The sequence below is a fragment of the Micromys minutus genome (genome assembly GCF_963924665.1).
Source record: "Micromys minutus genome assembly, chromosome: 4".
Taxonomy (NCBI): domain Eukaryota; kingdom Metazoa; phylum Chordata; class Mammalia; order Rodentia; family Muridae; genus Micromys; species Micromys minutus.
The window spans coordinates 29,716,191-29,743,492 of record NC_137973.1 but is presented as its reverse complement, the minus strand read 5'-3'; the positions used below and the strand labels follow the sequence as shown (position 1 = coordinate 29,743,492).

Sequence of the window (27,302 nt, the reverse complement as noted above, 5' to 3'; positions counted from 1 at the left end):
GAAAGCATGACTCATCTTTCATGCTAAAGAAAAAACAGCATTTCGTTTCTTGGTAACCATATTTCTCCATTCACAGCTAAGCTTCTTAAAGTGATGTTCTATTTTACTGCCATTTCCCTACTTAAAAGTTTGAAACTTTCCAGTTTTCAGGATTGAGTTTGAATTCTTAGGTGACACTCACAAGGCCTATCAGAACTTGGTCCCTCTTCATCTCTCTAGTCTCATTCCCTACCATTGTGTAATTGTTAGTCTAAACATTTTGTACTTTTATCTTTCCTTTATGTTCCTACATCTCAAACCTCAAAATTCATGCATGCCAAGCAAATGTTCCACCACTGTGCTACATCTCCAAACCTACAAATATGTTTCAACATTTATTATTTATTATATGTATATTCTGTACATGTAGTGTAGAGTATTTCAGCATGGTAGACAAATTGGGAAACAACTGGTTCCTCCCTTCCACCATGTGGGTTTTGGGGACCAAGCTCATCAAGAACATCAAGTTTAGTGTGAATGTCTTTATCAGCTGAGCCAACCTACTGACCTTCTCATTGGCCATGGAGTACTGTTGAGTTCCTTAATCCATTATGTCCTTCCTGAGTTTATGTCCTCTTCTAGGAAACCTTCCCTCACTTCCTTCCACACCCATCCTTTGTCACTGATTCTTTATAGCAGGTCAAAGGTCACTCCTCTCTGACCACCGTCTGGTTCTCTGTACTTTCCAGCTGTCTTTATCAACCCCCCTTGCAACCCCTCATGCTCTGCTCTGTCTGTCTTGGGAATGGAATCTATTCTTTGTTACTTTGACTTTTCTCATTTATGCAGAGGCAGCTACTAATCTGCCATTTTCCTGGCCCACCTCTTTGAAGTCTTCCCTAATGACTCAAGTCATCAATTTTTCATCCTATAAAGAACTGCAGTTAGTGTAACTCAGTCATCATTTTATTGCCATCTCATTTCTAATTTTATACATATAATCAGTTTGTCACTTTATATTTGTAGCTTACAAGAGTGTGTGAGCTTACCAGTAGGTAAGAGCTAAATCTTGCTTATCTTTGTATTCCCAGTGCCTTCCACAGTATCAGACATGGTGGAGGTGCTTGATAAGTGTTAGTTGGGTAGTAGGATGAATATGTAACGCTGTTACCCAACAGTTACACTTTTTGTGTAGATCTTGCTTTCCTGACTAGATGATAGGCTTCTTGTAGCTAAGGGTATAAAATATAATCATGCTCTCTCTTTACCCATGGTTTCACTTCCTACAGTTTGTTTATGTGCCAGCCATGGTCTAAACATATAAAATACAGTATTTTAGAAATAAACACTCTGTAAACTTCAAATTGTGTGGTATTCTGAGTACACAGTAAAGCTTTATGTCCATCCTATTCTGTCCAGTTTGGGACCTGAATGGTCTGTCCGTGCCACCTGTCTGGTAGTCAGTTAGTAGGTTGCTCAGTCATCAGATTGTCTCTCCTGTTTCTCACCTCCTTGTGAGTTCTGCATGGAGTAATAAGAATGAACCGAAATCTCAGCTGGGCTTCACCTAGACTGTTTCAACAGGATTCTGTTTTGAAGTGGCAACATATCTGTTCATCTTAAAGGATAATGTCTACAACCTAAAGTCAGTTTTATAAGTTGTAAATATATTAACTTTTAAGACTTTATTTTTTATTGTTTTAATAGAATTTACTTCCTGTCTTTTATGTTAGACATTTAGCTAGCATGTAGCAAGAATGAAGATTTACTGAGTTGCAAATTCTTCTTTTCTTTTCCTTTAGAATTACAATGGTGTGTCTGATGTAGAGCTGAGAGTAGCATTACCGGATGGAACAACTGTTACTGTCAGAGTTAAAAAGAACAGTACTACAGACCAAGTGTACCAGGTAAAGTCAACTTAACATTGGATGAAGTGAAGCTAAGAAAAAAATTAAATGAGTTAATTCATACAGAATGTGCAGGGTACACTTCCTAATTCATATCACTACCTTCTTGATTCCTTATAGGTCATTTATCATGTCTTTCCAGTTCCCTGCATTTTCTATGAATAGAAATTTGCTCTAAAGGTTTTATTGTATTCAAGTTCTGATTTTTTAATACAAAATACACTTATTTCATAATGAGGCTATAACAAAATATAGTATGTTGTTTCTTACTGGGCACTACACAGTCTAGTTATGATATGTGATATGTGATTCACTAGTAGTTTGGTCGTGATTACATAATCTCTTCACTACAGAGGGTCTGGGCATCAATAATTGTTGCCTTAATCAACAGTTTATAAAAGCTGCAAAGTGCTGGTTTTCAGTTCTCACTCCCTCTTTTTTTTCTTATACAGTTATAATTCTATAAGTAACTTTCCCTGGAAAAATAACAAATTAGGAAAATCTGTTTGTGGGGGAAAAAGGATAAATATTTATTTTCTTTATTGGCAATTTTCAGGGTAAACATTTGATGTCTTAGTTGATTCCAGTGTTGTCCAGTGCAACAATTGTTAGTATTTTATTTTTAGTTACAGGTACATTTCTAATTAAATGTGGCTTAATTAATGGCATATTATTATCTCTTTGATGCTCAAATAGTTTCACCTTTGGCCAAAAGAAGTTCCTTCTTGTCTGTCTCTGTATACTTTTGATGTGATCCATTAGCTTATATGGGCATTTTAGAATAACAGTGTATCTTGAGCTTTTCTTTAGACACTTCCTGCCCTAGACCTAGAATAACCCTTCACCAATTAGTCTTGGTTCCTCTGTGAGAAATGAGAGTCAAGATCAGATGTGTGTCATCCTGCTTGCAGGCCTTTGATTATTAGCTTGATCAAGATTTTCAGGGTGACAGATGGATTGCTGATTATCAGTGCTTATACAGAGTGCTCCTTTGTAGCAAATGAGAAAAATCTACTATTCATTTGATCAACTACAGTATACCATGGCACTTGACACATGTAGGATTCCAACCATCTTTGGAATTTTACAGTAGTGGAGTAATTACAAAAAGCATGTATTTACAGTTTTCAGATGTTTTATTCTCTACTTCTTTCAATGTTTCTTTAGAAACACTAGGTAGACCTAGGGTAATTTGTTGTCTAGTTTTTTATATGTTTGTGTGCCTATGAATATGTATATAATGCATGCAGTTATCTGGAAAGACCAGAGAGGGCATTGGTACCATGAGACTGGAGTTCCAGTGTAGGTGCTTGGACCTAGACTCATGTCCTCTGTGAGAAGAGTGAGCACTCTTATCTGCTGGGCCATCTTTCCAGCCTGGACCTAGGCTGGTTTAATAGTCTCCCATTTCCCATTGTATCACTGTGTCTTGTGGCTAGCAGCCATTTTGTAAATCCTGAGAGTGTTCCAGTTTGATTCAGTGCAGTAGAGAATAGTGATGTAAAATATGTGTAATTTCTAGTTTCTGTATAGTGTCAGATGAATTGAGGCTGGATATGTGAGCAGACACAGGAGGAAGCAATACAGTTGTATTGGTTCAGTCTTCCAATGATTTTTATCTATTTAGTGAATGCATTGCTTATATTGGGAATGCTCTTAAAAAACTGATTTTGTTACTACTGTTTTCTACTTTATGCTCTTTTTCTTGTTAGGTGTATAAAATTTCAGTTTTGATCTATTTGCACACGAAGTGCTTAGTTTCCAGAGAGGTTTGATTGATTCTTGTTTAATATGCTGCTTGTCAACATTTTGTTATTTTCATGAAGATATTAGTGATTGTAATTCTTAAGTAAGAGGTGTACTGTGTTCCCAGTTTAGAACACAGATCATCTGAAAAATAAAAATAGTTTGTGAATTCTGACTAGAATTAACAATGCTTTAAGCTCAAGAATCATGCACAGTAGTTCTAGGTGTTGGAGGATAAGGCAGGAGGACCATTTGAGTCTAGGAGTTCAAGGCCAATAGCCAACACAGTGAGATCCTCTCTCTAAAACAAACAAAGATCAAAGGTTAAGATGGCTTAGCAGCCACAGTGCTGGCTGCTCTTCCAGAGGACCTGGGTTTGATTCCCAACACTCACATGGCTATTTATAAATCTCCATAACTTCATTCTCTGAAGATCTGCATCTTCTGGGTTTTATGGGCACAAGTTCCACAGACATGCAAGCAAAACACTCATACACATAAAATAAAAATAATTAAATAATCAAAGGCTGAGATCTTGTGTATTAATAGTCTATAGTAAACGTAAGCTGAATATGTGAAAGTAGGTATCAGAGAATTGGTTCTCAGGTATAATGAGGTGACTCAATGGGTAAAGGCATTTTCCTCTAAGCCTACAACCTGAGCTTAATCCTTAGGACACACACGATTGAAGGAGCACTGTCTTTGTGAGTTGTTCTCTGACTTTCATATAAGCTCACCTCCCCCATACACATACACAGCCAGACACACACACACACACACACACTTTCTCTCTCTCTCTCTCTCTCTCTTAAATAAATATTTCAAATATTTTTTTAAATTGTCTTCATTTTATGATCTGTCTTATCAAGTATATTTCTTTAAGCGATATAAAAGATGTTTATGGGGGATGGAGAGATAACTCAGTTAATTTTCTGGTCTCTGTGAATATCCAAATATATATGGGATTATTCACACAGACACACACTTACATATTAGTAAAAGTAATTTTAAAAATACCTTTGTGGAATTAATTCATATTTGAGGAAGGAAATTTGACACTAAGGAGGAACTATTGCTAACTCGTATGGGAAGAGAGAGGTGCTCACAGAAGAGAGAGGACAGCCCTATTTGGGTTTGTGCATCTGTATGCACACATGCACCTTAAGGATACTGTGAGCCATGGTAGGTTTGAAGCCAGGAGGCAGTGTCTCCTTTCCCGGTCTCATGCATGTCCCTGCCCCCAGAGTACTGTGTGATGTTACTTTTCCTGAAACAGTTGTACCTGTTTAAACTTCAGGCTATTGCAGCAAAGGTCGGCATGGACAGTACAACAGTGAATTACTTCGCCTTATTTGAAGTGATCAATCATTCCTTCGGTAAGTGCCAGTAGCTGTTATGACATTTAGTTTGGGAATGTCTTAGCCTAATATTGTTGGACAAAAATTGCTGAGAGGAGAGCCCACTTATTAATACTGCGCTTGGCAGATCTTACAAAGGATTTCTGATCAGTATTCATCCATTTTCTTCTTTTGTCGGTATATAGTAACTTTGAATCCTTGGGAGCAGCAGTCTTCCTATTATCTTTCTTCCCAACTCTCAGTGGCCTAATAAACAGATATGAATTGTGTTGTAAAGAATTGGTAAGATGCTAGGATGCTTGGATTCTAATCTTATCCTTTCCAAGCTTTCTGTAAAGGGGAAATATTGAGTCTGTCTTTTGCAGTGTTGTAAAGCCAGGTAAGCCTCAAGAAAGATTAGGAGAGCTAGTATAGGAATTAGCAGGAGTAAGCTTGGCATGGTGGCACACTGTATTCCCAGCCACCAGTGGAGCCAGGCCGTCCAGAAGCTACTCAGTAGATACCTGGAGTGTGACAGATGCTGTAGGATTTGGGGAGTGGATGAGAAGTACCTTTTAGTTCTGTATGAATAAATGCAGTATGCTGAGAGTGGCCATAGGAGAATCCAAGTGGTCTATAGCTGGGTAAGAGAAGAGGCTGCTCTGAACGTGTCTGGTGGACTTAGCATGTCCCCTTAGCCATTTGTAATGTAACAGACATTTAACTGAATTTGGAGTTGGCACACTCTCTGCAGTCATGCAATCTAAGGATCTGTTATCTAACCAACAGATCTTACCCATTTGCTTTACTGTCTAGACTCATAGTTAGAGTGGATTTGACTGGGCATTGGGTTGTTTTCCGCTCCTGAGGTACAGTTGTTTGATGAATTTGAGCTTGTGCTCTAATGACAACCTACCATTACTGCTCTTTTTACAGTTTCTGCTAGGGAAACTTCTATACATCTTCTCCACTTCAGTTTTCTTTGTTTTGTCTTCTTCAGTACGTAAGCTGGCACCTAACGAATTTCCTCATAAACTCTACGTCCAGAATTATACATCAGCTGTGCCAGGCACCTGCCTGACCATTCGCAAGTGGCTCTTTACAACGGAAGAAGAAGTCCTCTTAAATGACAACGACCTTGCTGTTACGTACTTCTTCCATCAGGTGGGTGAATACATCTTTCTGCTTAAGGCTAGGTTCCTTTCTTGTATACAGTTACTAATTTGACAGTCCATTGTGGATTCTTGGGTCCAAGTAGTACCTAGAGCATGGTTCGTCCCATTTCGTCATCAATGCTAGAACTGTGCCAGAGTTTAAAAAACGTTTTCATCAACAAAATGAGCCTTATGGTTATGTATATGTTCAGAATTTCTAAAGCAATATTATATATGGTGTGGGTTTGGGAAAAGCAAATTGTCTTTTATGTCATTCTTATATCACAGTCAATGCAAAGACTTCTGTGACTTCAAAGGGTATAGGAATTTGTCCCCGCCAGCAAGTGTGTGATTCTTCAGTGAATAAACACTCCACATATCATTAAATGTAATTCTGATGCTGTCTATCTGGAAATATCAGATCCCACAGATCAAAGGCTAAATTCCTCAGACTGCCTCCACTTTAGATCTAGTTTCAAGTCCTCTGAAACTAGTAAGCTGTTAGCTCAGATCAAATGTCTGTGAACACACACACACACACACACACACACACACACATACACACACACACAGCTGGTTTAAATAATTTGCTTACACTGCTCAAAGAGCTCAGGAAATTTGATATTTTACCAGGTATTTTAAATGACACAGTAATGTATAGTGAGCCCAAAAAGGTCTAAAGTATAGGCGCTTTCATCTTGAAAGAGTTGGGAGTACACTCTACTCCTGGCAGGTGGGTGAATTTTCATGTTTGCTGTCCTGAAAACTGACCATATTAAGTAGTCCAGGAGCTTCATCTTTTGGGTTTTGGGCCGTGTGTGTGTGTGTGTGTGTGTGTGTGTGTGTTTCTGCCTGCCTGCCTATCTATGTTTGTCTGTCTGTATGTATGTTATATGCATATGATACTTGCATTTAAATGTGCCAGTGTGCATGCCTATATATGCATATGCTGAGGCCAGAGTAGAACATCGGGTGCCTCTGTACCCATCCTCTCTGTTCTTGTCTTGAGATAGGATCTTTCACTGATCCAGAAGCTCACCTTTTAGGCTACATTGATTAGCCAGTGATCTCTGTGGATCTGCCTGTCTCCTCCCCATGATGCTTGCATTACAGGCATGCCTAGCCCAGCTTCTCCTTCACCCCCATGGGTAGTGAGGATTCAAACTAGGATGCTTGTAGAACAAGCACTTTCACCACTGAGTCATCTCCCTTCATCTTGGTGTGTGTGTGAACAGGGACTTACTACATGGATGTGACTGTAGTATAAGCAACCATATTACAATGTAATTGGATGTGCAGCGTTTGGTTTTATGCTCTTAGATTTGATGGTGATACCCAGGCTGACCTTTCCTCTTTTATAGACCTGACCTAAGGTTCTCTTCATAAATGGGGATCTTGTTATAAGAGGGTTTTGTTTTATTTGAGTGTGTATCGTGTGAAGAGAATGGTAATGTGGGTGAACATAAATGCCTGTATGTGGAGGCCAGAAGTCAATGTTTGGTGTTCCTTAGGAATTATCCTCTTTGTTTTTGAGGTAGGATCTCTTGCTAGGCTTGGAAACATCATTTATGCTAGTCTGACTGGCTGCTGTCACTGTGTCCCCAGGACTGGGGTTACAAGTGTGTGCCCCATATACTTATACCACACTGAAACCCTCTGGACCCACTGTGTATTGTACTTTAGCCAAAACTTTACTAATTACCTGACCTCCATAAGCCCCTACTTTCCTGGAGGGCCATGATGCTTCTTGGGGTCTTTAAGAATCAGTGTCAGTTCAGAACCAGTGTCCAATTGACCCTGGAAAGTCTGATTGTTTTCCTTTCACCCAGAATGCAATGACCCTTGTTAAAGTCTGTAGGTCCCTCTGGGGAAGAACTAGAGAAAGACTAACAGTAACTCTTAGGTACTTTACCAAGGGCCTTTTGTTCAAGAGAGTCTTAAACTGGTTCAATTCTGGTAATTGGATCACAGGCAGAGATTTCCTTTTACCACCTTCCAGTATATCCTTTCTTACATTTTTTTAAGAGTTTTCTGGTTAGACAGATAAACAGAAATGCTGTAGGTTTATCTTTCACGCCTGTAAACACCATGGCTGTTTGGTCAATACCGGAAGGTCCATTAAGGTCATGCTACTATAAAATTACTTTGCCAGCGCTGACCGTCACAGGTTAGACCATTGTGGTAGCAATGCTTGTCTTGCCTTTTATGACCCAGTGCTGCTGTCTGGCCTCTGCTACCCAAGGGCCCAGTTAAACCATCGCATCTTATTCATCCTGCTGAGCAGTGGCATCTCCAGCCCTAAGGTTTGGCACATGGAAAGGGTGACAGCAAAGCCCTTTAAAGTGCCAGTGCCCTCTCACCATTTTGTGTTGTATAGGAATTCTGAAGTGTATGTCTTCTGGGCCTTCTCATTGTGTAGGATTAGATACACAGTACATTGCAATTTCCCTGAGCCTTAAAATCCTCCAACACTGAGCCAAGGAATATCAGGGATCTTCAGCTTTTTTTCTCTAGACCATCTTTTGTCAAATGCTTCAGCCAACCAGTCAAACTGTTGATATCTTTTAACTGTGTGAGCTTCCATATTAAATTTAGAGGGTCCATATTATAAACTCAGCCAGATCAATCCAGTTTTTTGTTTCTTCTACTTTACTCAGCACCCTTCAATTTCATCCCCATTCATATTTTTTAAGATTTCTGTTTGAACGAATAAGCAAACTCATTGAGCCCTTTAGTGATGTGCTGCACTCCTTCATGACCACACCTTTGACCTCCCCTGTCGGAGCCCACTTAGCCTTAAGTCTGATGGGTCTAGAGGCAACTGTTGATGGGCCCTGTAGGACCAGAGAAAAATCATTGCTGCTTCAGCATACAGTGAAGAATTAATTCCTCCAGGCAAAGGTGGAGAGGGCAGTACTTCAGGGATTGGGGATACATCCTCTGCTAAGGGTGGGGAGACTACTTCCTCATATGAGTTAAACCCTTGAGAATCTGGGTTCAAAGTTCTTAGCTTTGGGTCCTCCCACAGATCTGCATCCCAGATTAGAAAATCCCCTTCCTGCCAATCAGTGTCCTTAAACACTGATGCCCTCTGGCGCTGGAACTTGAATAAACTCCTATAGGTCAGCCAACCTAAAATGAGAACTTGGGTTTGGTTATCCGCAGCTTGAGCTCTGTGGCCACTGAAGAGAAGATTCTCTTCCAGGACATACTTAAAACCTTTAGAGCAGTGACTCTCAACGTTCCTCACGCTGTGACCCTTTAGGGCAGTTCCTCATGCTATGGTGACCCCTAGCCATAAAATTATTTCATTGCTATTTCATAACTGTTATTTTGGTACTGTTGTAATGTAATGTAGATATCTGTGTTTTCCAAAGGATTGCAACCCACAGGTTGAGAACCACTGCTTTAAACAGTTTATGTGAACCTAGAGCTGGCTAAATGTTTTCATTAAGCTCATGCTTTTTTTTCTTTTCTTTTTAAGATTTGCTTATTTTGTGTATAAGAGTACACTGTAGCTGTCTTCAGAAGAGGACATCAGATCTCATTACAGATGGTTGTGAGCCACCATGTGGTTGCTGGGAATTGAACTCAGGGCTTCTGGAAGAGCAGTCAGTGCTCTTAACCACTGAGCCATCTCTCCATCCCCCAAGAGCTCATGCTTTTCCATTGTCAGTTTATCAAGAGCTTCTAGGAGAAACTAACCACATGGTTATTGTCTTTATTTATCCACAAATTGTCAAAAGTTTTAAGTTGTTAGATTCCTTGTTGTCATCAAATGTTTCTAGCTTTCAGTGTCCTCCATCTACCAGGGATGATTTCAGAAACTGAGTGTCAGTGACTTGTAATGCCTACAACAGAAGCTTCAAAAATTTATCCTCAGCTTGGTGATGGTGGCATGCACTTTTAATTCTAGCACTCAGAGGCAGAGGCAGGCAGATCTCTGAATTTGAGGCTAGCCTGGTCCATAGAGTGAGTTACAGGACGGCCAGGGCTACACAGAGAAACCCTGATTCAAAAAACCAAACAAATGAAAGACAGAAAGAAAAATCATCCTTTTAATTCTGTCTTTCTAGAACCACTCCTAGTACCACAATCTGTACTAGTTAGGGTTCCTCAGAGACACAGAATCAGTGTGTGCATGCATGTACATGCTTGTGTGTTTATTAGGCTATCTTACAGACTGTCCCATGAGTCCCACTGTTTCAGCAATGGCAGCCATCTGATAGGGTTCATGAGTACATGCAGGTGTGCTCATCTCTTGCGCTTTAGTTGATCCCAGATGTCAGGTTGACAACCAGGATTAGCCATCACACTTGTTTAGAGCTCGGTATGTAGTCCTGGCATTGACTATCTACTTGCATTACAGGTTCAGTGTGGGGATTATAGGCATGTGCCATCGTGCCTGGCTCAGAATCATGTGCCATGCTCTGGATTTATTATGTTGAACTTGTGTGGAAATTTTGTCTTTTCTGATCTGGCAAATTGTTTGAATGATTAAATTGACAACTTCTAATCTATTGTTTTCTTTTTGAACTCTGGTTCTCATATGGAATTTCTTTGTTCTGTCCTTCATATCAGTTCCGTGTGGCTATTCTTATTATCCCCTCTCTCTCTTTTTCTCTATCCTCCCCCCCCCCCCCACACACAGAGTCTCATGTAGAACAAACAGGCTGGTCTTGAACTCTCCATGTAACTGAGGATGACCTTGAAGCTGTGACCCTTCTACTGTTGCCTCTTAAGTGCTAGGGTTACCAGCTTTTTAAGGAGTGTGTGCTTCAGGAGTGTTAAACTTGCTTACCTTGTTGTGCAGCAGAGCCCTTTTGATGCTGAGGCTCCATGCACATTAAACAACAGTGCCTTGTTTCCCTCTCCCTACCATCCCTGTGCAACCACCATGCCATAACTTACATCTTGTAGTGGAATTCTATAGCGGACCAACATTACAATGAATTTTGTTTTTCCATTCTTTTCCAACATGGACATTTGAGTTGCTCCTACCGCTTGGCTGAATAGTGCTGCTGTAAACATTTATGTGCAGATGTTCATTTGAAATCCCCCTTTTTTCAATATGCTTAGAATTGAGGTTGCTGAATCCTGCTGGCAATTCTGTCTCCAATTTGTGTGTGATGTGTGCTTTTGTTCATGTGTGTTTGCAGTGTGGGCACCCGTGCTTGTGTACATGGAAGGCCAGAGTTTGAAATCACAAGTGTCCCTCTGTCTCTGTTCCTTTGTTCTGAGACAGGGTGTCTCACTGAACCTGGAAGTTACCAATTTGGCTAGATTGGCTGTCCAGCAAGCTCCTGGGGATCCAGGTTCAGGTCCATATGTTTTCAGAGCAAACGTTTTAACTACTTTCTAGTTTTTTGAAGAACTATTATATTATTGTTGTTTTGTGGCCATGTTTTATATTTCTACTAACAATATTCAACTCTCAGATGATTTTTTTTGTTTGTGTGCTTTGTGAAATAGTATTAAATTTCTCCTTTATTAGTTTTAGTTACTTTGTACCCTATTTTAATAATGAGGAATCTAATACATTTCACTTCTTCTAAGATGTCATAAATTATAAGATGCACCATTTTTGTTTGTTTTAAGAAAAATTTGCCAGGTAAAGCTACGAGATATGTCCCAGTCTTAGAGCTTGTGAAGTAATGTGTCTCTTAGAATTGGTGAGATATTACCTAATGATGATAATGAGTCTTTTTATCAAAAGTTAATAAAGTAAAAATTCTTGGTAGTTTTTCTAGCTAAATCTGACAGATTATACATAAACTAACATTGCTCCATCCTCAAACTCATGAGACTGTAAGAGGAAACCTGCAAGAAAAAGAGGGCACAGTGACAGACAAGCGCTGTTAGCAGTTCTTTAAAACAGTTGAATGAATCTGGAGGACTTTGAGTGTTTGATCATTGTGAAAGATTTGATGACAAAATTAGTTATTGTAGTCGGTGGTGGTGGCAGCATTTGCCTTTGATCTCAGTGCTCAAGAGGCAGAGGCCAGTGGATCTCTGAGTTTAAAGCCAGCCTGGTATATGAATCAAGTTCTAGGACAGCCAGGGCTACACAGAGAAGCAAAAAACAAACACAAAAAGGTTATTGTTTGCAATTAATTGACAAGAATTGGATGTTTGCAAATGGCAAGTTACAAATGAGAACCTGAAGAATAAACCTCACAGACAACAGTTGTAAATTATTAAAGAAACCCAGTGAAGCAGGTGGCTTTGAACATTGTGTGTACACTTACAAAGCACTACTGATTAAATATTTTAAAATTATTTTTTATATGTATGTGTGTGTGCTTTTGTGAATTTATGTGTATCATATGCTTGCAGGTACCTCTGGAGGCCAGAGGATGTCAGATCCTCTGGAACTGAGTTACGGGTAGTTGTGAGTTGCTAAGAACTCAACCCAAATCCTCTAAAAGAATAATAAGTACTTCGACCTGCTGAGTCATCTCTCCAGGCCCTGATTAAACTTTATTTATCTATCTTTTTAATTACAAAGCTAGGAGAAGAGTTTTTATTTAAGCCTGCTGAGGTGTGGTACATGACTGTAACCCCAGCACTCTGGGGGTGAAGCAAGAGAAGTGTAAATTCTGGGCCAACTTGGACTACCGTAGCAAGACTTGAAAAAAAAGTGAAAATGTTGGTATAGGACTAGTCAGTTGGTACAGGCTCAGTGGTAGAGTGCTTGCCTACTGTGCATGAGGCCTCTGGGTTCAATCTCCAGTATAGGAGGAAGAAATTATTAGTATTCGTAACATGTAGAAAATGTTAAGGATGATCATAAAATATTTCCAATTTCCAAGTAGCTGTTTTTGTATGTTGAAGCTCAAATGAGAGACTATTTTTATTGCTGTTTTTTTTCTTTAGATGTTTCTTTAGCTTTTAATAAATATTTTTAATCAAGAGAAAAAAGAATCATTTGTGGTAATATTTGTGATTTCCATTCAGGATTGGTCAAGCATTTTAACCTTGATTAGAATGAAAGAAGGCAGGTGAGGTGGCACACACCTGTCATCCCAGCATTGGGGTGGCCGAGGAACAGGGATGGCTGCATATCTGACACCAGCTTGAGCTACAGTGTGAGCTGTGTGAGTGCACGTGTGTGCACATGTGTATGTATAAAGAAAATATTTTATTGACAAATTTGGAAAGACTTAATGTTGCTAGAGTAGACTGAATCGTCTCTGCCCTAGGAAGTATCCTTCAAATTCTTAGGTACAATTTATATTGTGACAAGTATCACTATAGGTATTGGGAATTAGAACCAAACAAAAATAAAGTACCTTTATTTGATCATCAGAAAAAAGGGTGAGCCCAAATTTGAACTTTTTCACTTCTGTTTATCGTCCGTCTGTCTGTAACCACACACGTAAGCTCATTGCCTTAAGTCAGAAAGGCTTTGTTTAAATCCAGCAGATCTATTTCCTGTTCCTGTCTCACTCGCCTTCCTAGGAGGTCTGTCTTAGGCTTCTCTTCTACCTATGGTTACAGCTGTTCCTGCTGTAATTGGACATTGCACACTTCTTGCCATATGAATGCTTTGTTTTATCATCGTTGATTTTAAAAGGTAACATGCACTCTCCTTGCTCTCTCCGTGTCAGGACAGCTGAGGGCTCACTTGCTGCTGTTCTTCAGTGCTCGTTAGTCTAGTAAGTCACCTGTGTGGTGACAGTCTCTGTGGCGATGATGACGGTGGTGGTCCAGGTGGATACAGGCTTTTCTGAAAATGGATCTGGATAAATTTTCTTTTTCCACCTTTGCTTTGTGATAGGCTGTTGATGATGTAAAGAAAGGTTACATTAAAGCAGAGGAGAAATCTTACCAGTTACAGAAGCTATATGAACAAAGGAAGATGGTCATGGTAAGTTTGTGTCTCCATTACTTCTTAAATGTCCTATTTTGTCTGATTTTGGAAGGTACCACAGCCTGGTCAGAGGCTTAGTAAATTAAGAGGTAGAACATACCGACTTTGATGTAAAATCTTTGTGTTTCTCCATTATTACATCAAAAAGTTTATTCATAGGCATATAGTTTTTAGTAATTTAATTTTTAATAATTTATAAATTTTGGTAATAGCTGAACAATATTTGTTTGAAAATGTGATAAAACAAAGCTGGAGATAGTGATTCACTTCTGCAATCCTAGACTCTGAAGGAAAGGTTGCCCTTAGCTATGAGTGAGTTTAAGGCCAGACTGTGTTGATGAGTCCTGTTTCAAACCAACAACAGTGACCGTAAAACACACTATGGGCTGGAGAGTTGCTCGGTGGTTGAGAGCACTGTTGATATTCCCAGCATCCACATGGGTGTCTCAACTGTTTGTAATTCTAGTCCTAGGGAATCTAATGCCTCTTTTGCCTGCCCTCTATGGCACCAGGCACACACATGGTATACATATATACATACAGATGAAACAGCCAATGCTCATAAATAATCTTTAAAAAAAACTTTTAAAAACATTGTAAGAACTAGTATTTAGATTTATTTTTAATTTTTAGTATTTATTTATCCTAGAACAGGTCTCAGCCAGGTTAGCCTAGAGCTTGGTGTATAGCCTAGGTTGGCCTCAAACTCTCTGTGTTGACTAGGCTGGCATTGAACCTGACTTGAATATCCTACACCAGCCTCCCAAGTGGTGAGGTGACAAGAATAAGCCACTACATTCAGTTAGGTCCTTAACATTAAATCGAGTTTAGTTGTGAGGTAGCGAAACCATTCCTTTTACATTGACCTTTTCCGTTTGTTTAGACAGTTATGCTCAGCAATGCTGCGCGTTGTATGTTTCCCTAGACTTGGGTTTGATTTAGCTGCTACTAGTTTCATGTGGCTTTTTAAATCCAGATTTAAAATTACTGAAAATCCATTCCTTTGGTTATACTGGCCGTGTTTTAAGTGCTAAATAGCCAAGTGAGGCCAGTGGCTGCCATGTGCTAGTGCAGGCGTAGGTTTTCAGCATTGCAGGAAGCTTGTCAGACAGTGCTGCCTAGCGTGTTCTTCAGATATTTTAAAGTGAGTTTTCACTTCGTATTAGCCATAAGTACAATGGCGGACATTATGTTTAAAAAAGTATAACTAGTAAAAATATAATAATAAAAATAAAACTGGTAAAGAATATTTAAAACATTTCAGTCATACGCATTTACAAATGTCTCTGGTGGCAGATGACATACAGCTAAAGCCTGTGCAGTGCTCCGTGTGCGTCACACAGGGTAGTGAGTGCACTGTGATCACTCTGATACACTGCTTGAATTATTTTTTAATTTCTTCGTACTTATTATCTATTTTAAATTAATTTAACTGGGCCAGTTATGGTGGAATACACCTTCTACCTTAATGTCCAAACACATTAAGTTGGAAGGTGAATAGGGTCAGCATTGACCTTAGCCCATGCACGACTTTACATCCAGAAAGGATACTTTACCACTTAAATGATTAAAAAAAAATCTCCTTCCCATTGAAAGTCTCCAGAAATCAGGGGATTGTTTTACCACTACATACAAGCAAACTGAAGTAGAAAATCAAAAAATTTTCCAGTATAATTATTGGCAGGATTTTGGCTATGGGACTTTTCCTATGAAATAATATTTTAAAACACAAGCTACACTGGAACCAAGGGGGATGGCATAAGCCAACAAGTCACAAACCAAACCAAACAAACAAACAAAAACCTGTTGGCTAGAGACTGGCGAGGTGGCTCAGTGGTTAAAAGTGCTGGATGCTCTGGGAGAGAGGACGAGGTTCAGGGCTCATCACTCACTTGTGCCCACAACTGTGTGTAACTGCAGGTTAACAATAAACAAACAAACAAACAAACAAATAAATAAATATGTAAAAAGCTGGAGATTTTGAAACCTGGAGTTTCAGAATCTTAATTAGAGTTTAGGGAAACTTGGCTCCCAAGGTTCCTCTTAGGCCCTTGTCTCTGTTAGACCTGGTTTGACCTTTGGCAGGTCAGCTGGGAGAGCACAGAATTCTTTAGAACAGAACCTTAACCTATTCACCTAAAGTGTTTTCTGTTACGTACCAAGCCTATCTCTTATTAACTGTTGACATTCATAAAGTGTCCTTTATTATACCTTTTCTCTCTGCTTATCTAAGTCATAATGTAATGATTCGAGATCATGTTTAGTTATTCAAAATAGACAAAGGACAGAAAAACTGTGCCACTTTGTTCTTTAGACAGGGTCTCATATGCCCAGGCTGGGGTCGTACTTGCTGTATAGCCAAAGCTGGTCTTGACCTCTTCCCACTTCCATCTCCCAGGTCCTAGTGTGACAGATGTGTACCACCATGCCTAGCTTTAAATCTTTGGCTTTTTACATACATGTTGCAAATACATTAAAAAATAAAAATTTACCTTTTCTAATTTTGAATTTATGTAAATTTTCAATATTTCTTCTTTTCAAGCTTGGTACAGATTCAGCAATGTAGCGATTGTTCACTTAAAACTGAGGAATATACCAACCTGGGAGTCTCCAAAGACCTAGGTCCGAGTTAAGACTACATCTGGCTTCTCGTCAAGGTCACGGGCGCCCTCAGCTTCCACTCAGGTTATTAGAACTTAGGCCAGTAACAACTCTCTTGAAGATTTTTTGCTTTCAGGGCAATATCTTGAATCCAGGGACAAGGAGAGGAGATTGACTGTGCTGGTACTGTTCTAGAATGCATATGAAGTGTTAGCCTCGTTGTAAAAAGAAGGGGAACAAATATCAGCCAAGAAACAACCTCAGGAAGGAAGAGTTTAGTCGTTTGGGGGGTACAGTTCGTTGTGGTGGCGAGAGTGGGAGATGGCTGACCCAGGCCTGCCCCACTGACCTACTTCTTCCAGTAGGGCTCCACCTTCTAATGGTTCCACAGCCTTCCAAAAATAGCTTCTGCCAGCTGGAAACCAAGTGTCCAAACATGTGAGCCTATTTGAGACATTCCCCATTCAGATCTCAGTATCTGGGGTCATGTGACTAGTCGGAGTAGAAGTAGGATTTGGAGTGGAGCTCCAGTGCATGTTCTCCCTGAATCAAGGGAGAGGAGGGTTTCTTTTCCTACCACATGACAGTGGGAAAGGCCTCAGAAATAATAACTTTCTTGACATCATCGAGCATTCAGGATGCACAGCAGTCCACATTTCTTCAGATCACCTTTTCTAATTTTTGCCTTTATCTGGATGGTGCTTTTAAAAAAATCTATAGAGGGCTGGGTATGGAATAAAACCATGTGATTCTGGTACTCGAGAGGCAAAGACAGAGAAGCACAAGGTTAAGGCTAGCCTGGTGTACTTAGCCTGTTCCAGGACAACTTACTGAGCTACATAATAAGATCCTACCTCAGGGACAACCCCTCCCCAACAAGCAAATCTATTCAGTCAGGACAGCAGAAGTGTGTCCCAAAGAAGATAATTCTCAGTGCATTTCTTTTATGCTAGTCATTCTTTGTTAAAGAACTTGAGCAGAAGTAATCTTCAGGTTTGTGACACCTACCTCCATGATAGTTGTTAAGCCCCACTGAGCAGAATTGCTGTGCATTGAGTGTGCCAGTATCTCCAGTGACTGAGTCAGGGGTATGGCTTGGATTGAGTATTGGAGGACTGGGTTCAGGGCATTCTTGTCCTTTTGAGAAGCTGAAAGGGTAACGCAGAGCGTGCAGATGGCCCGTGTCCCTCTGCAGTGCACCACTTCCACACAGTGCTGCTGTTCTCACCTGTCTAATCTGCACACTTTGTTTGGCTCTATCTTGAACTGGAGGGCTTTGGTTTTTTATTTACTTGCTTCTCTGTAATGCTGAAGGTTGAACCCAGGGCTTCACAAGTTTGGGAAGTACTCTTCCACAGAGCTAACTTCTCATCCTTATCCTGGAAGTTGTTTCTTTTTTAATGTGTATGTGTGTTTTCCTACTTGTCTGTATGTGTACCATGTGCATGTAATGCCCAAAGAATCCAGAAGAGGGCATCTGATCTCCTAGAGCTGGAGTTATTGACAGTTGAGAGCCCCCCAATATGGGTGCTGGGAACCAGACTCTGGTTATCTGTGAGTGTAGCAGGTGTTCTTAAATCTGAGCTCTCTCTCCAGCGTCTACTCTGGGATTCTTAAAAGTAATGTCCAGATCAGTCATTTCACAGCCATTCTTGTTTGTGTACCAAATGGGTGTACCACCACTCCCCAAGGGAGAGAGAAACTGGGTGAGCCCTTTGGCTAATGATAATAGAGCTTTTAGAAAGAGTTTAAATATCACCGGGTGGTGATGGTGGTAGAGGAGGAGATGCTGATGACGATGATGGTGGCACACTCCTTTAATCCCAGCACTTGGGAGGCAGAGCATGTGGATCTCTGAGTTTAAGGCCAGGTTGGTCTACAGATGAAGTTCCAGACAGCCAGAGCTACACAAAGAAACACTGTCTCAAAAAACCAAAACAAAACAAATTTAAAACTATCATTTATTAATCATGTAATTGTGCATCATTTCTGCGCTAAATATTTTATATTTGATGCTAATAAAGAGTATCATGACATAAATGCCATCATTCTTTCCCATTTATAGAGCAAGACGCTAAGGTTCCAGGGCTGAGTAACTCGTGTAGGGTTGTATAGCTAGGAGATAGTGTAGTTTGCACGCGTCACTGCTCTCGCCTAAGGTCTGTCCCCGGACTTGTTGAAGAGTTTTTGCACGTTCCATCACACCTGCCTCTTGTCACATTTACCTCTGTGTAGCAGGGTTTGTTTTTTTACTCACAACAATAGAGCAGGAGTAAAGAGTGGGTGTCTCCTGGTGCAGGAAGGGCATACAAAAGGGAGAGTTAGTGTAGCGTGGTGGTGAGAGTGAGAAAACAAGGACAAGGCTTGAACTCACCCAGCTCTGCTCTTGCTGCCCTCTGTGCTTTTCTAAATTGTTATTTTACTGAAGGGAAAACATATGAAGTGGTTAGGGTGTGATCCCCGTTCCTGTGCACCTGTAACCCCAACAGCAGGAGCAGGTTTGAAGTGCCATTCACCAGTAGCAGAGCCACAGAGTGCTGTGTGTCTTTTTCTTTTTTCTTTCTTTTTTGCAAGACGATGTGAGTATATTTAATTGCACTGATCTGCACAGTTTAAGTGCTTACAGTATAACAGCATCTCTAACTGCATGCCAGAACATAAGATCCATTTCAGAGGAAAGCAGCAGAGGAAGCCAGGCAAGCTCCATGAGTCCTTACTGGCGTTATCCTTATTGTCCCCAGTTAATTTTTTCTGTATAGATGCAATAACAATAAACAGAGCAGCGAAGGAGTGAGGGGGTGCTGCGACCAGAAACAACCAGTGCCTGTCAGTGAGGGTGTGTTTAACTGATACAATACCAATACATATATACACATACAATAATACGTAGTATTTTTTTTTTTTTTTTTTTTTTTTGCTGGTATCATTTCTTCTGTCTTGCTAAGAGAGATAGCAACTGTCTGGTTTTCAGTTTAGAAGCCCACCTAGCTCTGATGTCACTGAAGGTGCAATGCTTCTGCACACACCAGCAGTGACTTTGAGGCCTATGTGCTTATTTCTGAAGCAGTCTTTAAAACAACTCCAGCTCAGAGACCATGAACCTTTTTATTCTCTTCTTTATCTCTTTGCCTACTTTTAATGCTCTATCCAAGTGTCTTTTACTCTTTGCTCAACTTGGGCTTATGAGCTGAGTTAGAGAGTACCCATAACCGCCGAGGAGAGGGAGTGGAGCCGAGTGACCTTCACTGTTTGAAGCCGTCTCTGGATTGATCTTGTGAGGATCATGTGTTTCACTTGATATGAGTCCAGATAGTTTTTAAGGAGGCATATTGTCTTACTTTCATCCATGTTGCTCTGATACAATACTGACTAGCAGCTTCAGGGAAATGGTCCACCATTGCAGGGAAGTCAAGTTAGCAGGATCTTGAAGTAGCTGCTCACTGCACCCTCAAGAGCAAAGAGGAATGAGCTAATGCATACATGCATGCCCGTGCTCAGCTGGCCTTTCCTATACAGACCAAAACCCAGACCCAGGGAATTGTGCAACTCACATTTAGGTTGAGTTTCCCACATCAGTTTAATTATTTATCAGTCACAATCAGTAAGATAATCTCCAAAGACTATCCATAGGCAAACCCAGTCTAGACAGTTCCCCACTCATCCTCCTTCTCAGTTGATTCTAGATTGTGTCGAGTTGGAAATTAAAAGTAACTACCACACATACACTTAGACTCAGGGGACAACCAGGTCTCCTAGGGATTAGTTGATGGTGGAAAGAGGAAAGCCTGGGGTTCTAATTCTAACTGTGTCATTTCTGACAAGTGACCTACATAGGTTTATCCCACTCTGGGTTCTTTAAAATGACTAGGTTTTTCTGGTTTATATTAATTTTAACATGAGTGTGAGGTATGGTGTAGTTTTATCTTCATCATTAAAGTCAGAATAATTTTTGATTATAGAAGAGATGGGGAGAAACTATTATGAAGAAAGGCTAGATTTCCATCCCTTAAGTTCAGTGAAAGCCAAGGGCCACACCGACACCAGTGTGAAGTCCTCTGGTGTGAAGCTCTTAACCACGGTCTCTTCCGTCACCTCATTTTTGTATCATCTTAAAGAGAACTCGGTGTTAAACTTAGGAAGGAAAAGCTGAACCTGGGATGAAGGCGTGTCATAGAGCCTGCCACAGCTCCAGGACAAGCGTGAGCTCAGAAGCCGGGCTCAGATGACTGGGTCAAATGCTCTTGTCCACCTCAGTAACTGCACTGGGCGTCAGCATCGTTGTAACATGGTTCTCCCTTTTACTTGTCTGTTCAGTACCTCAACATGCTAAGGACCTGTGAGGGCTACAATGAAATCATCTTCCCTCACTGTGCCTGTGACTCCAGGAGGAAGGGGCATGTCATCACAGCCATCAGCATCACACACTTTAAACTTCATGCCTGCACTGAAGAAGGGCAGCTGGAGGTAAGAATTCAGCCTGGGGCTGGGCCAGGAGCTCTGTCAACGGACACTTGGAAACTCTGTTTTAGTTCCTCCTTGGGGAGCAAATGAAATGAAGACTGTTGATGATAAGACTCAGTGAGCCCACACTGATCCTTATTTTACTAGCTCAAAATTATGCATTTTAATTATTGTATGTGTATATGGTATATGTGCATGAGTGCACGTGTGTGTGTGTGTGTGTGTGTGTGTGTGTGTGTGTGTGTGTGTGTATCTTTGCCATGATACATATGTGGAGGTTATAGGACAACTCTGTGGAGTCATTTTCTCTTCTACCTTTGTGTGGGTTCTGAGGCTCAAACTCAGGTCAAATTGTCAGCAAGTACTTACCCACTGAGTCGCCCCAGCAGCCGAAGTTTCTGTAACTGCACTGGGCGGCAGCATCGTTGTAACATGGTTCTCCCTTTTACTTGTCTGTTCAGTACCTCAACATGCTAAGGACCTGTGAGGGCTACAATGAAATCATCTTCCCTCACTGTGCCTGTGACTCCGGGGGGAAGGGGCATGTCTTCACAGCCATCAGCATCACACACTTTAAACTTCATGCTGATCCCGTTGCCTCCGTTCCCAGTGCTTTCCTGCTTACACTGTAGACCTCACTCTGATGTTCTTGGCTGTCTAGAACCAGGTAATAGCGTTTGAATGGGATGAGATGCAGCGATGGGACACAGATGAAGAAGGAATGGCCTTCTGTTTCGAATATGCACGAGGAGAGAAGAAGCCTCGATGGGTTAAAATCTTCACACCATATGTGAGTGGGAGATGGGGAGGCATGGGAAGAGTAGATTGGGCTTTGAACTCGTGAAGTAAATTGTAGTGGGAATTAGAGAAGTCACATGAGCCTGGATCTCTTGGAGGCATCGCAGACAACTCAGTCTCTCTGTTGTCTCACCATAGCTAGTGTGTGTTGCTCTTTGATACAGGGTCTCCATATCTAGCCTTGGCTGGCCTGGAATTTGCTAATGTAGACCAGGCTGGCTTTGAACTCAAAAGAAATTCCCTGTTTCTGCTTTCCGAGTGCTGGGATTAAAGATGAGTGAGCGCCACTGTACCCTTGTGCCCTCCTCCATGGTGTGTCTGCAGCCTCTGACCACCTTTGTGCTTTGTTGATGACCATAAGAGCACAGATGGACCACAGCTGGGATTGTGGAGCTCACACCCTGTGCTGTGTGTCCTAGTGAGCACTAGGAGGAGCTAGAGAACAATAGATGATCAGGTGTGTCGTTTGTGGTTCCTGGCGGGATTTTCTGTCTTGGGTGGGTTGATAGACTTGAAGTTCAAATGCGTGGCCTTGTGCCTGGTCTTGGGGAGTCAGTGAGTATTGCTACCTTTTTTTCCAGTTCAATTACATGCATGAATGCTTTGAGAGGGTGTTCTGCGAGCTCAAGTGGAGAAAAGAGGTAATGCTAAAGAATTCTTGAATTAATTTATTCCTCTTCTTGTTTACAATTCATAGGACCATAACCAAATATTGGGACCCTCACCTCCATTTCTGTCTTTCTAGGAATATTAGTTAGAGACTGATTATCCCATATGAGCCAGGACATTCTCCCAGCGAGGCTGGCCTCTGGATGGTGAATGGGTTATGCAAAAAAAGCCCTGCTTCTCCCCTTGTGTAGACGGTGGACACTGGCTGCAGGCTCTCCCGTCTCTCATGACATCATGGACCCTCTTCTGCCTGTTTGTTTGATTTTTGTTGTTGTTTGTTTGTTTATTTTTAATTAAATAACCCTCCATGCTGTTCCTGACCCTGGAGAGCGCCTGTCCAGATTGTTAGCCATCTGACTAGATGAGTCACAGTAGAGCCTTTCTTCACTAACCAAGAACATACATGTGGGGGAAATTTTTTGCTACTGTTGTTCATAGGTGTCAGTGCTGGAGCAGAATTTAGAAGACTCTGTCTAAATACTTATTGTCCAAGAAAATCAGGAAATGAAGATGTAGTCAGTCACATGGAAGTTGGTGTTCTTACTGCAGTAGAAAGAACACTAGACTCTGGAAGTCATCTGAGATTCCTCCTGCTTTTCTTATCTGTGATTTTTGGGCATAACAACCTTCTTAGATCTGAATTGTCTTTTTTGTAAAAGAGGAAGACTGAGCTAGGTGGTAAATACCCAGAGTCCTCTGCTCTGAGAGACTGTGGTTTGGATGGGATTGCTGAGTCAGTTTGCCAGCCAAGTATGCTGCTCCGGTTGTGTTGGAGGGTTGCTCCAGATTGGAGAGCAGGCTGCTCCTCGTAACTCTTCTTCTTCTTCTTCTTTTTTTTTCTTCTCAGAATATTTTCCAGATGGCGAGGTCACAGCAGAGGGATGTGGCCACCTAGCCTTTCCTTATCCTTTTCCCTTCTCTTTGCCCTCAGCCTCTTAGCCTTTTCACCTCCTATGTCAGACAGTAACCATTAACACAAAAGAAGAAAAAAAGGAGAAAAGTCATTACATCCCAAAGTCCTAGGCTGACTATTATTAATAACCTCCTGTGAATTTTTCGTCTCTGGAACTGAGCTGGCAGAGAGCAGCAGTTGATAGTGCCAGGCGTCCACTGAGATCAGACAGAAACAAGCCTAACTCCTCGCCACAGGCCTCATACCAACACACTCTCCTTGTACTATATTTTTAAAACTGGAACTATGAACTCCATCCATTTGCACTGTTCAAGCATATATATGTATGTATGTATGTAAAAATTATATATACACAAATTAGCTGCACGTATATACATATATATTTCTTTTTAAATTTCATATATGGCAGTACCTTTTTTAGCTTGTGTTTTTACACACCTTTCACTGAATTCATGACCTCTCTCTTGCTCTCTTTATTTTGAAACAAACTTTAAAAAGGAAAAAAAAAAATACAGGGAAAAATACCTCTCCTCATGAAGGACTCGAAAAGTTTACAATCTGCTTGGGTTTTCTTCCCTTTTTTGTATTGAGTACAGTTTCTGGCTGTTGGTTTGCTATAGAGTCTGAGGAGCAAGGAATGTAGTGTCTTTATCTTCACAAGGGTGCTGAGGAGGAGAAAGGCTGTTTCTCAAGAGCAGTGAGGTTGCAGGGAGTCTAAAGACCGATAGTCTCAATTCCAAGTCATTTCCTGGTCCATCCGTCGACTGAGTCCATCCTGCATCTCTTTCCTGTTTCTTTAAGACCTTTTATATGCTTCCTTTCAACTGACCCAAGACGGAGTTGAGGGTAATGTGAGGAAGCTGTTGCCATAGGAAACGGCAACACTTTTCCTCTGCAACAGGGACCATAGCAGGAGTGAAGCTTGGCATCTGAGGCACAAAGGTTGGACAAAGAGGGAAGGAAGGAGTTGGTCGTGTTTATAAGGGCCTCACCTCCTCCATTCTTGTCCAGTCACCAATATTTTACATCCTCCGTGAGTTCTTTAAACAGTTGTATGTGGAGGGAGTGTCTTGGGTAAACTTAGAGTCTGGGTCTCTGCCAACCAAACCAGAGCCCCGTTCATGACAGCTGAGGGCCCAAGAAGTGGGAATGTGGTCGATTTTAGTTGACCACCACCATTTACTTCAAAGGAGACTGAAGAGAAAAGAGTTCTTCACCTGGAACTGGGGCTGGGGCTGGGGCCGGCTCTGTTGGTAGAGTGCCTGCCTAGCACGTAAAGCCATATGTTCCATCCCTAGCACCACATACAACTCGGGTGTTGTAGTGCATACCTGTAATCTCAGCACTTGGGAGGGGAATGCAGGAAATTCAGAATTTTCAAGTCCACCCCCTGCTATCTAATGAGTTGAAAGCTATTCGGATCACAATATCTCAAAGTAGAGTTCCTTACCTGTTCCCACACTTAGGCCTTGTAGGACCTAAAAGTGACATTTGGGACAGAGGCCAGGCTGACACTAGAGTAATATTCTCAACCTTGAGTTCTTGTGTAAGGAATACTATGGCTAGGTACAACTAATCTTTGAAACTCTTTATCTACTTTACCTTCAATATTGAAGCCTCCTCCATCGGCTGTGTCTTTGGCTTTATGTAGCTGAAAGGCAGCCAGAATTGGATGTTGTTGGCAGAGTTGGGTTTGGTTTAAAGTTTCTTTCCTGCCTTGGTTTTGCAGAGCGTTATGAGGCCACTTTTCTGTCTCCATTATTCTGGCAGCCCTTTGTCCCAGGAAGGTGTGAATCTTTTAGGACAGCCTAGCCTTCCCCTCTCCAAACCTGTGGGACCACAAAGTACAAAATATGGTGTTTAAAGGTGAAGAGGGCAATGCCTGATGCGAAGGCTTTAATCAGGATCAACTCTCCTTCTTGGCTTTAATAATCAGTCTGAGTACCTTAAGAGGGGGCAAGTTGATTTCCTCTCCAAGATGCTCTGGAGGTCAGCTATGTTCAAACTGTAAAAATAGCAACATTCAGCCCATTCCCTCAGTGGGAGAGCCTCTACTACAGCCTTCCAGAGTAGAGACAGGGCTTTGCAGGTCCTGAAGAGTGAGACCCAAATGTGTTTGGGTTAACAGAATCTGTGTAGGAACATCCTACTTTAGGTAGTCTTGCTACCAAAACACCCAGCTGCAGCAGGGAGATGGGAAAGAGGGAGGTCCCACCGGCCCACAGTGGGGCTGCAGGCATGGAGGAGGGGGTTACTATGGCCTAGAGGCCCACAGGATCAAGTTCTTTTGCATGCAGCAGTGTTAGATGTGACTACTCCCTCCCCCAAACCCCTGCACTTCCTTTCTCTAATCCCTTCTATGTTTCTTAGTCCTGGCTTCTGCCTAGGGAGGCATCTGCAGTTCTCTTGGGCAGTTTGTCTCTGGGAAAGGGTTTTCCCTTCTCAGCTCCACTCCATCAGGGTCTTCCTGGTCCCCAATTGTTTCCTCCACATTGAATTTCTCTTCTCTGAGACAAAAATTCAGAGATTTTTATGGAGCAGGAAAATACTTAGGCCCTGAGAAACCTGGCGCTCTAGGAAGCTTTGCTTGGGCAGTGCTTTGAACTTGCTGCTCTTTGTATTTTTATCATGGTCTCCATTTTTCTGCCTTCCCCTTGCCCTTGCTGAGGCCTAAGCTCAGCACAGCTACAGATGTGTCAATGTTTGGGGCAGCTCCCAGGCCTTGACAGAGCTCTCGGGGAGGAACAAGGGAAATGCTCTAGCATCCTCTTGCCTGGCCCATTTAACTTTAACCTTTAGTTACTTGGGCCAGTAGCTTTGAATTATCCTTTCATTGCTCCAAACCCAGTGCCTAAAGCAGAAAAGTAGGGGACTGATAAGAAGGAACACTTGTCTCATCTCAGAATTTCCAGCTTAAGGGCCAGCTCCTAGAAAGAAGTTTTCTTAAAGGGACCTACATGCATTGGAGTTGAGCTAAAGTCTCCAGGAATGGAGGCCCTTTCTGACCTCCTGTCCATCATGCTGTCTGGAGGGACGGCCTCAGCACACTGCTGCTCCTTCACCAGTTTCATGAGTTGCTTTAACTTCTTTTTGTAGGAACAGCAGTGTGGCTAAATACTTAGAGCTAGCGGGAGGGAGAATGCTTCCTTAGTCCTCCATTTTGGGTTCCTCTTAATCTAACCCTCAGCATATCTGCCAGGCTTCCTTTACCTGGATAACAGCAGCTTCTTTCTCAGCAGTAACTGAGGGTTCGAGGAAATCGGGCTCTGGGGAGGAAAGAGACTGAGGAGGGACTGATCCTGGTAGGAGCACTCGGCCTGCTGCTGACCATGGGTGCCAACTTGTTATCATGCCCCCTCTAAGCTGGTGAGCTGGGCTTCAGTTTTTCCCAGGCCATGCACACTTTTAATTTATTTGAGAGAAACTAATTGTATTTTCACTGCAGTATCTTGTACTTTATTTGTGATTTATGAAATGTGAAGAGAAAATGAGAGGCCCACTGGCTCCAGTGTTTCTCCAGCCCCGGCTCTAGAGCTAACCACTCTAAGATTGTTTGGTAATGTCACTTAGTGTAATTAATTGTAACATATTCTTTTAAATAAATTGATTTATTGATGAAACAATTCTTTGGTTTCCCAGACTACAAATCCTTTGGGTTATGTGGGAAGAACTAAAGAGGGGCTTTTGACAGTTGAGTTGGAATGGCTAGTCTGAAAATGAGAAGGAACATCTGCTTTTCCCAGCTAGCCAGTGAAGCAGAGTTGAGGCAGGAAGAACCTCTCTTTCCCCATCGGCTCCCTCAGAAATTCCATCTGCTTCCTCAGTTTTCAGTCTGTTGAGCTCTCCTTTACAGGGTCCTGTGAC

General features: G+C 41.5%; 1 protein-coding gene across 1 annotated transcript in view; it reads left to right on the top strand.

Annotated features, from left to right (window-relative positions):
• Positions 1–26,992, top strand: part of SNX27 (sorting nexin 27) — a gene marked incomplete at its 5' end in the record, with an annotated part of 67,946 nt that extends 40,954 nt beyond the window's left edge. Inside the window, 8 exons of the mRNA XM_080915115.1 lie at positions 1,782–1,886; positions 4,930–5,008; positions 5,970–6,133; positions 13,904–13,993; positions 20,912–21,061; positions 21,720–21,848; positions 22,438–22,497; positions 22,602–26,992. Coding sequence (XP_080771241.1) covers positions 1,782–1,886; positions 4,930–5,008; positions 5,970–6,133; positions 13,904–13,993; positions 20,912–21,061; positions 21,720–21,848; positions 22,438–22,497; positions 22,602–22,610 — 786 coding nt within the window. The 3' untranslated portion in view covers positions 22,611–26,992. The remainder of the gene's footprint in view (positions 1–1,781; positions 1,887–4,929; positions 5,009–5,969; positions 6,134–13,903; positions 13,994–20,911; positions 21,062–21,719; positions 21,849–22,437; positions 22,498–22,601) is intronic.
• Between the last annotated feature and the right edge of the window lie 310 nt (positions 26,993–27,302).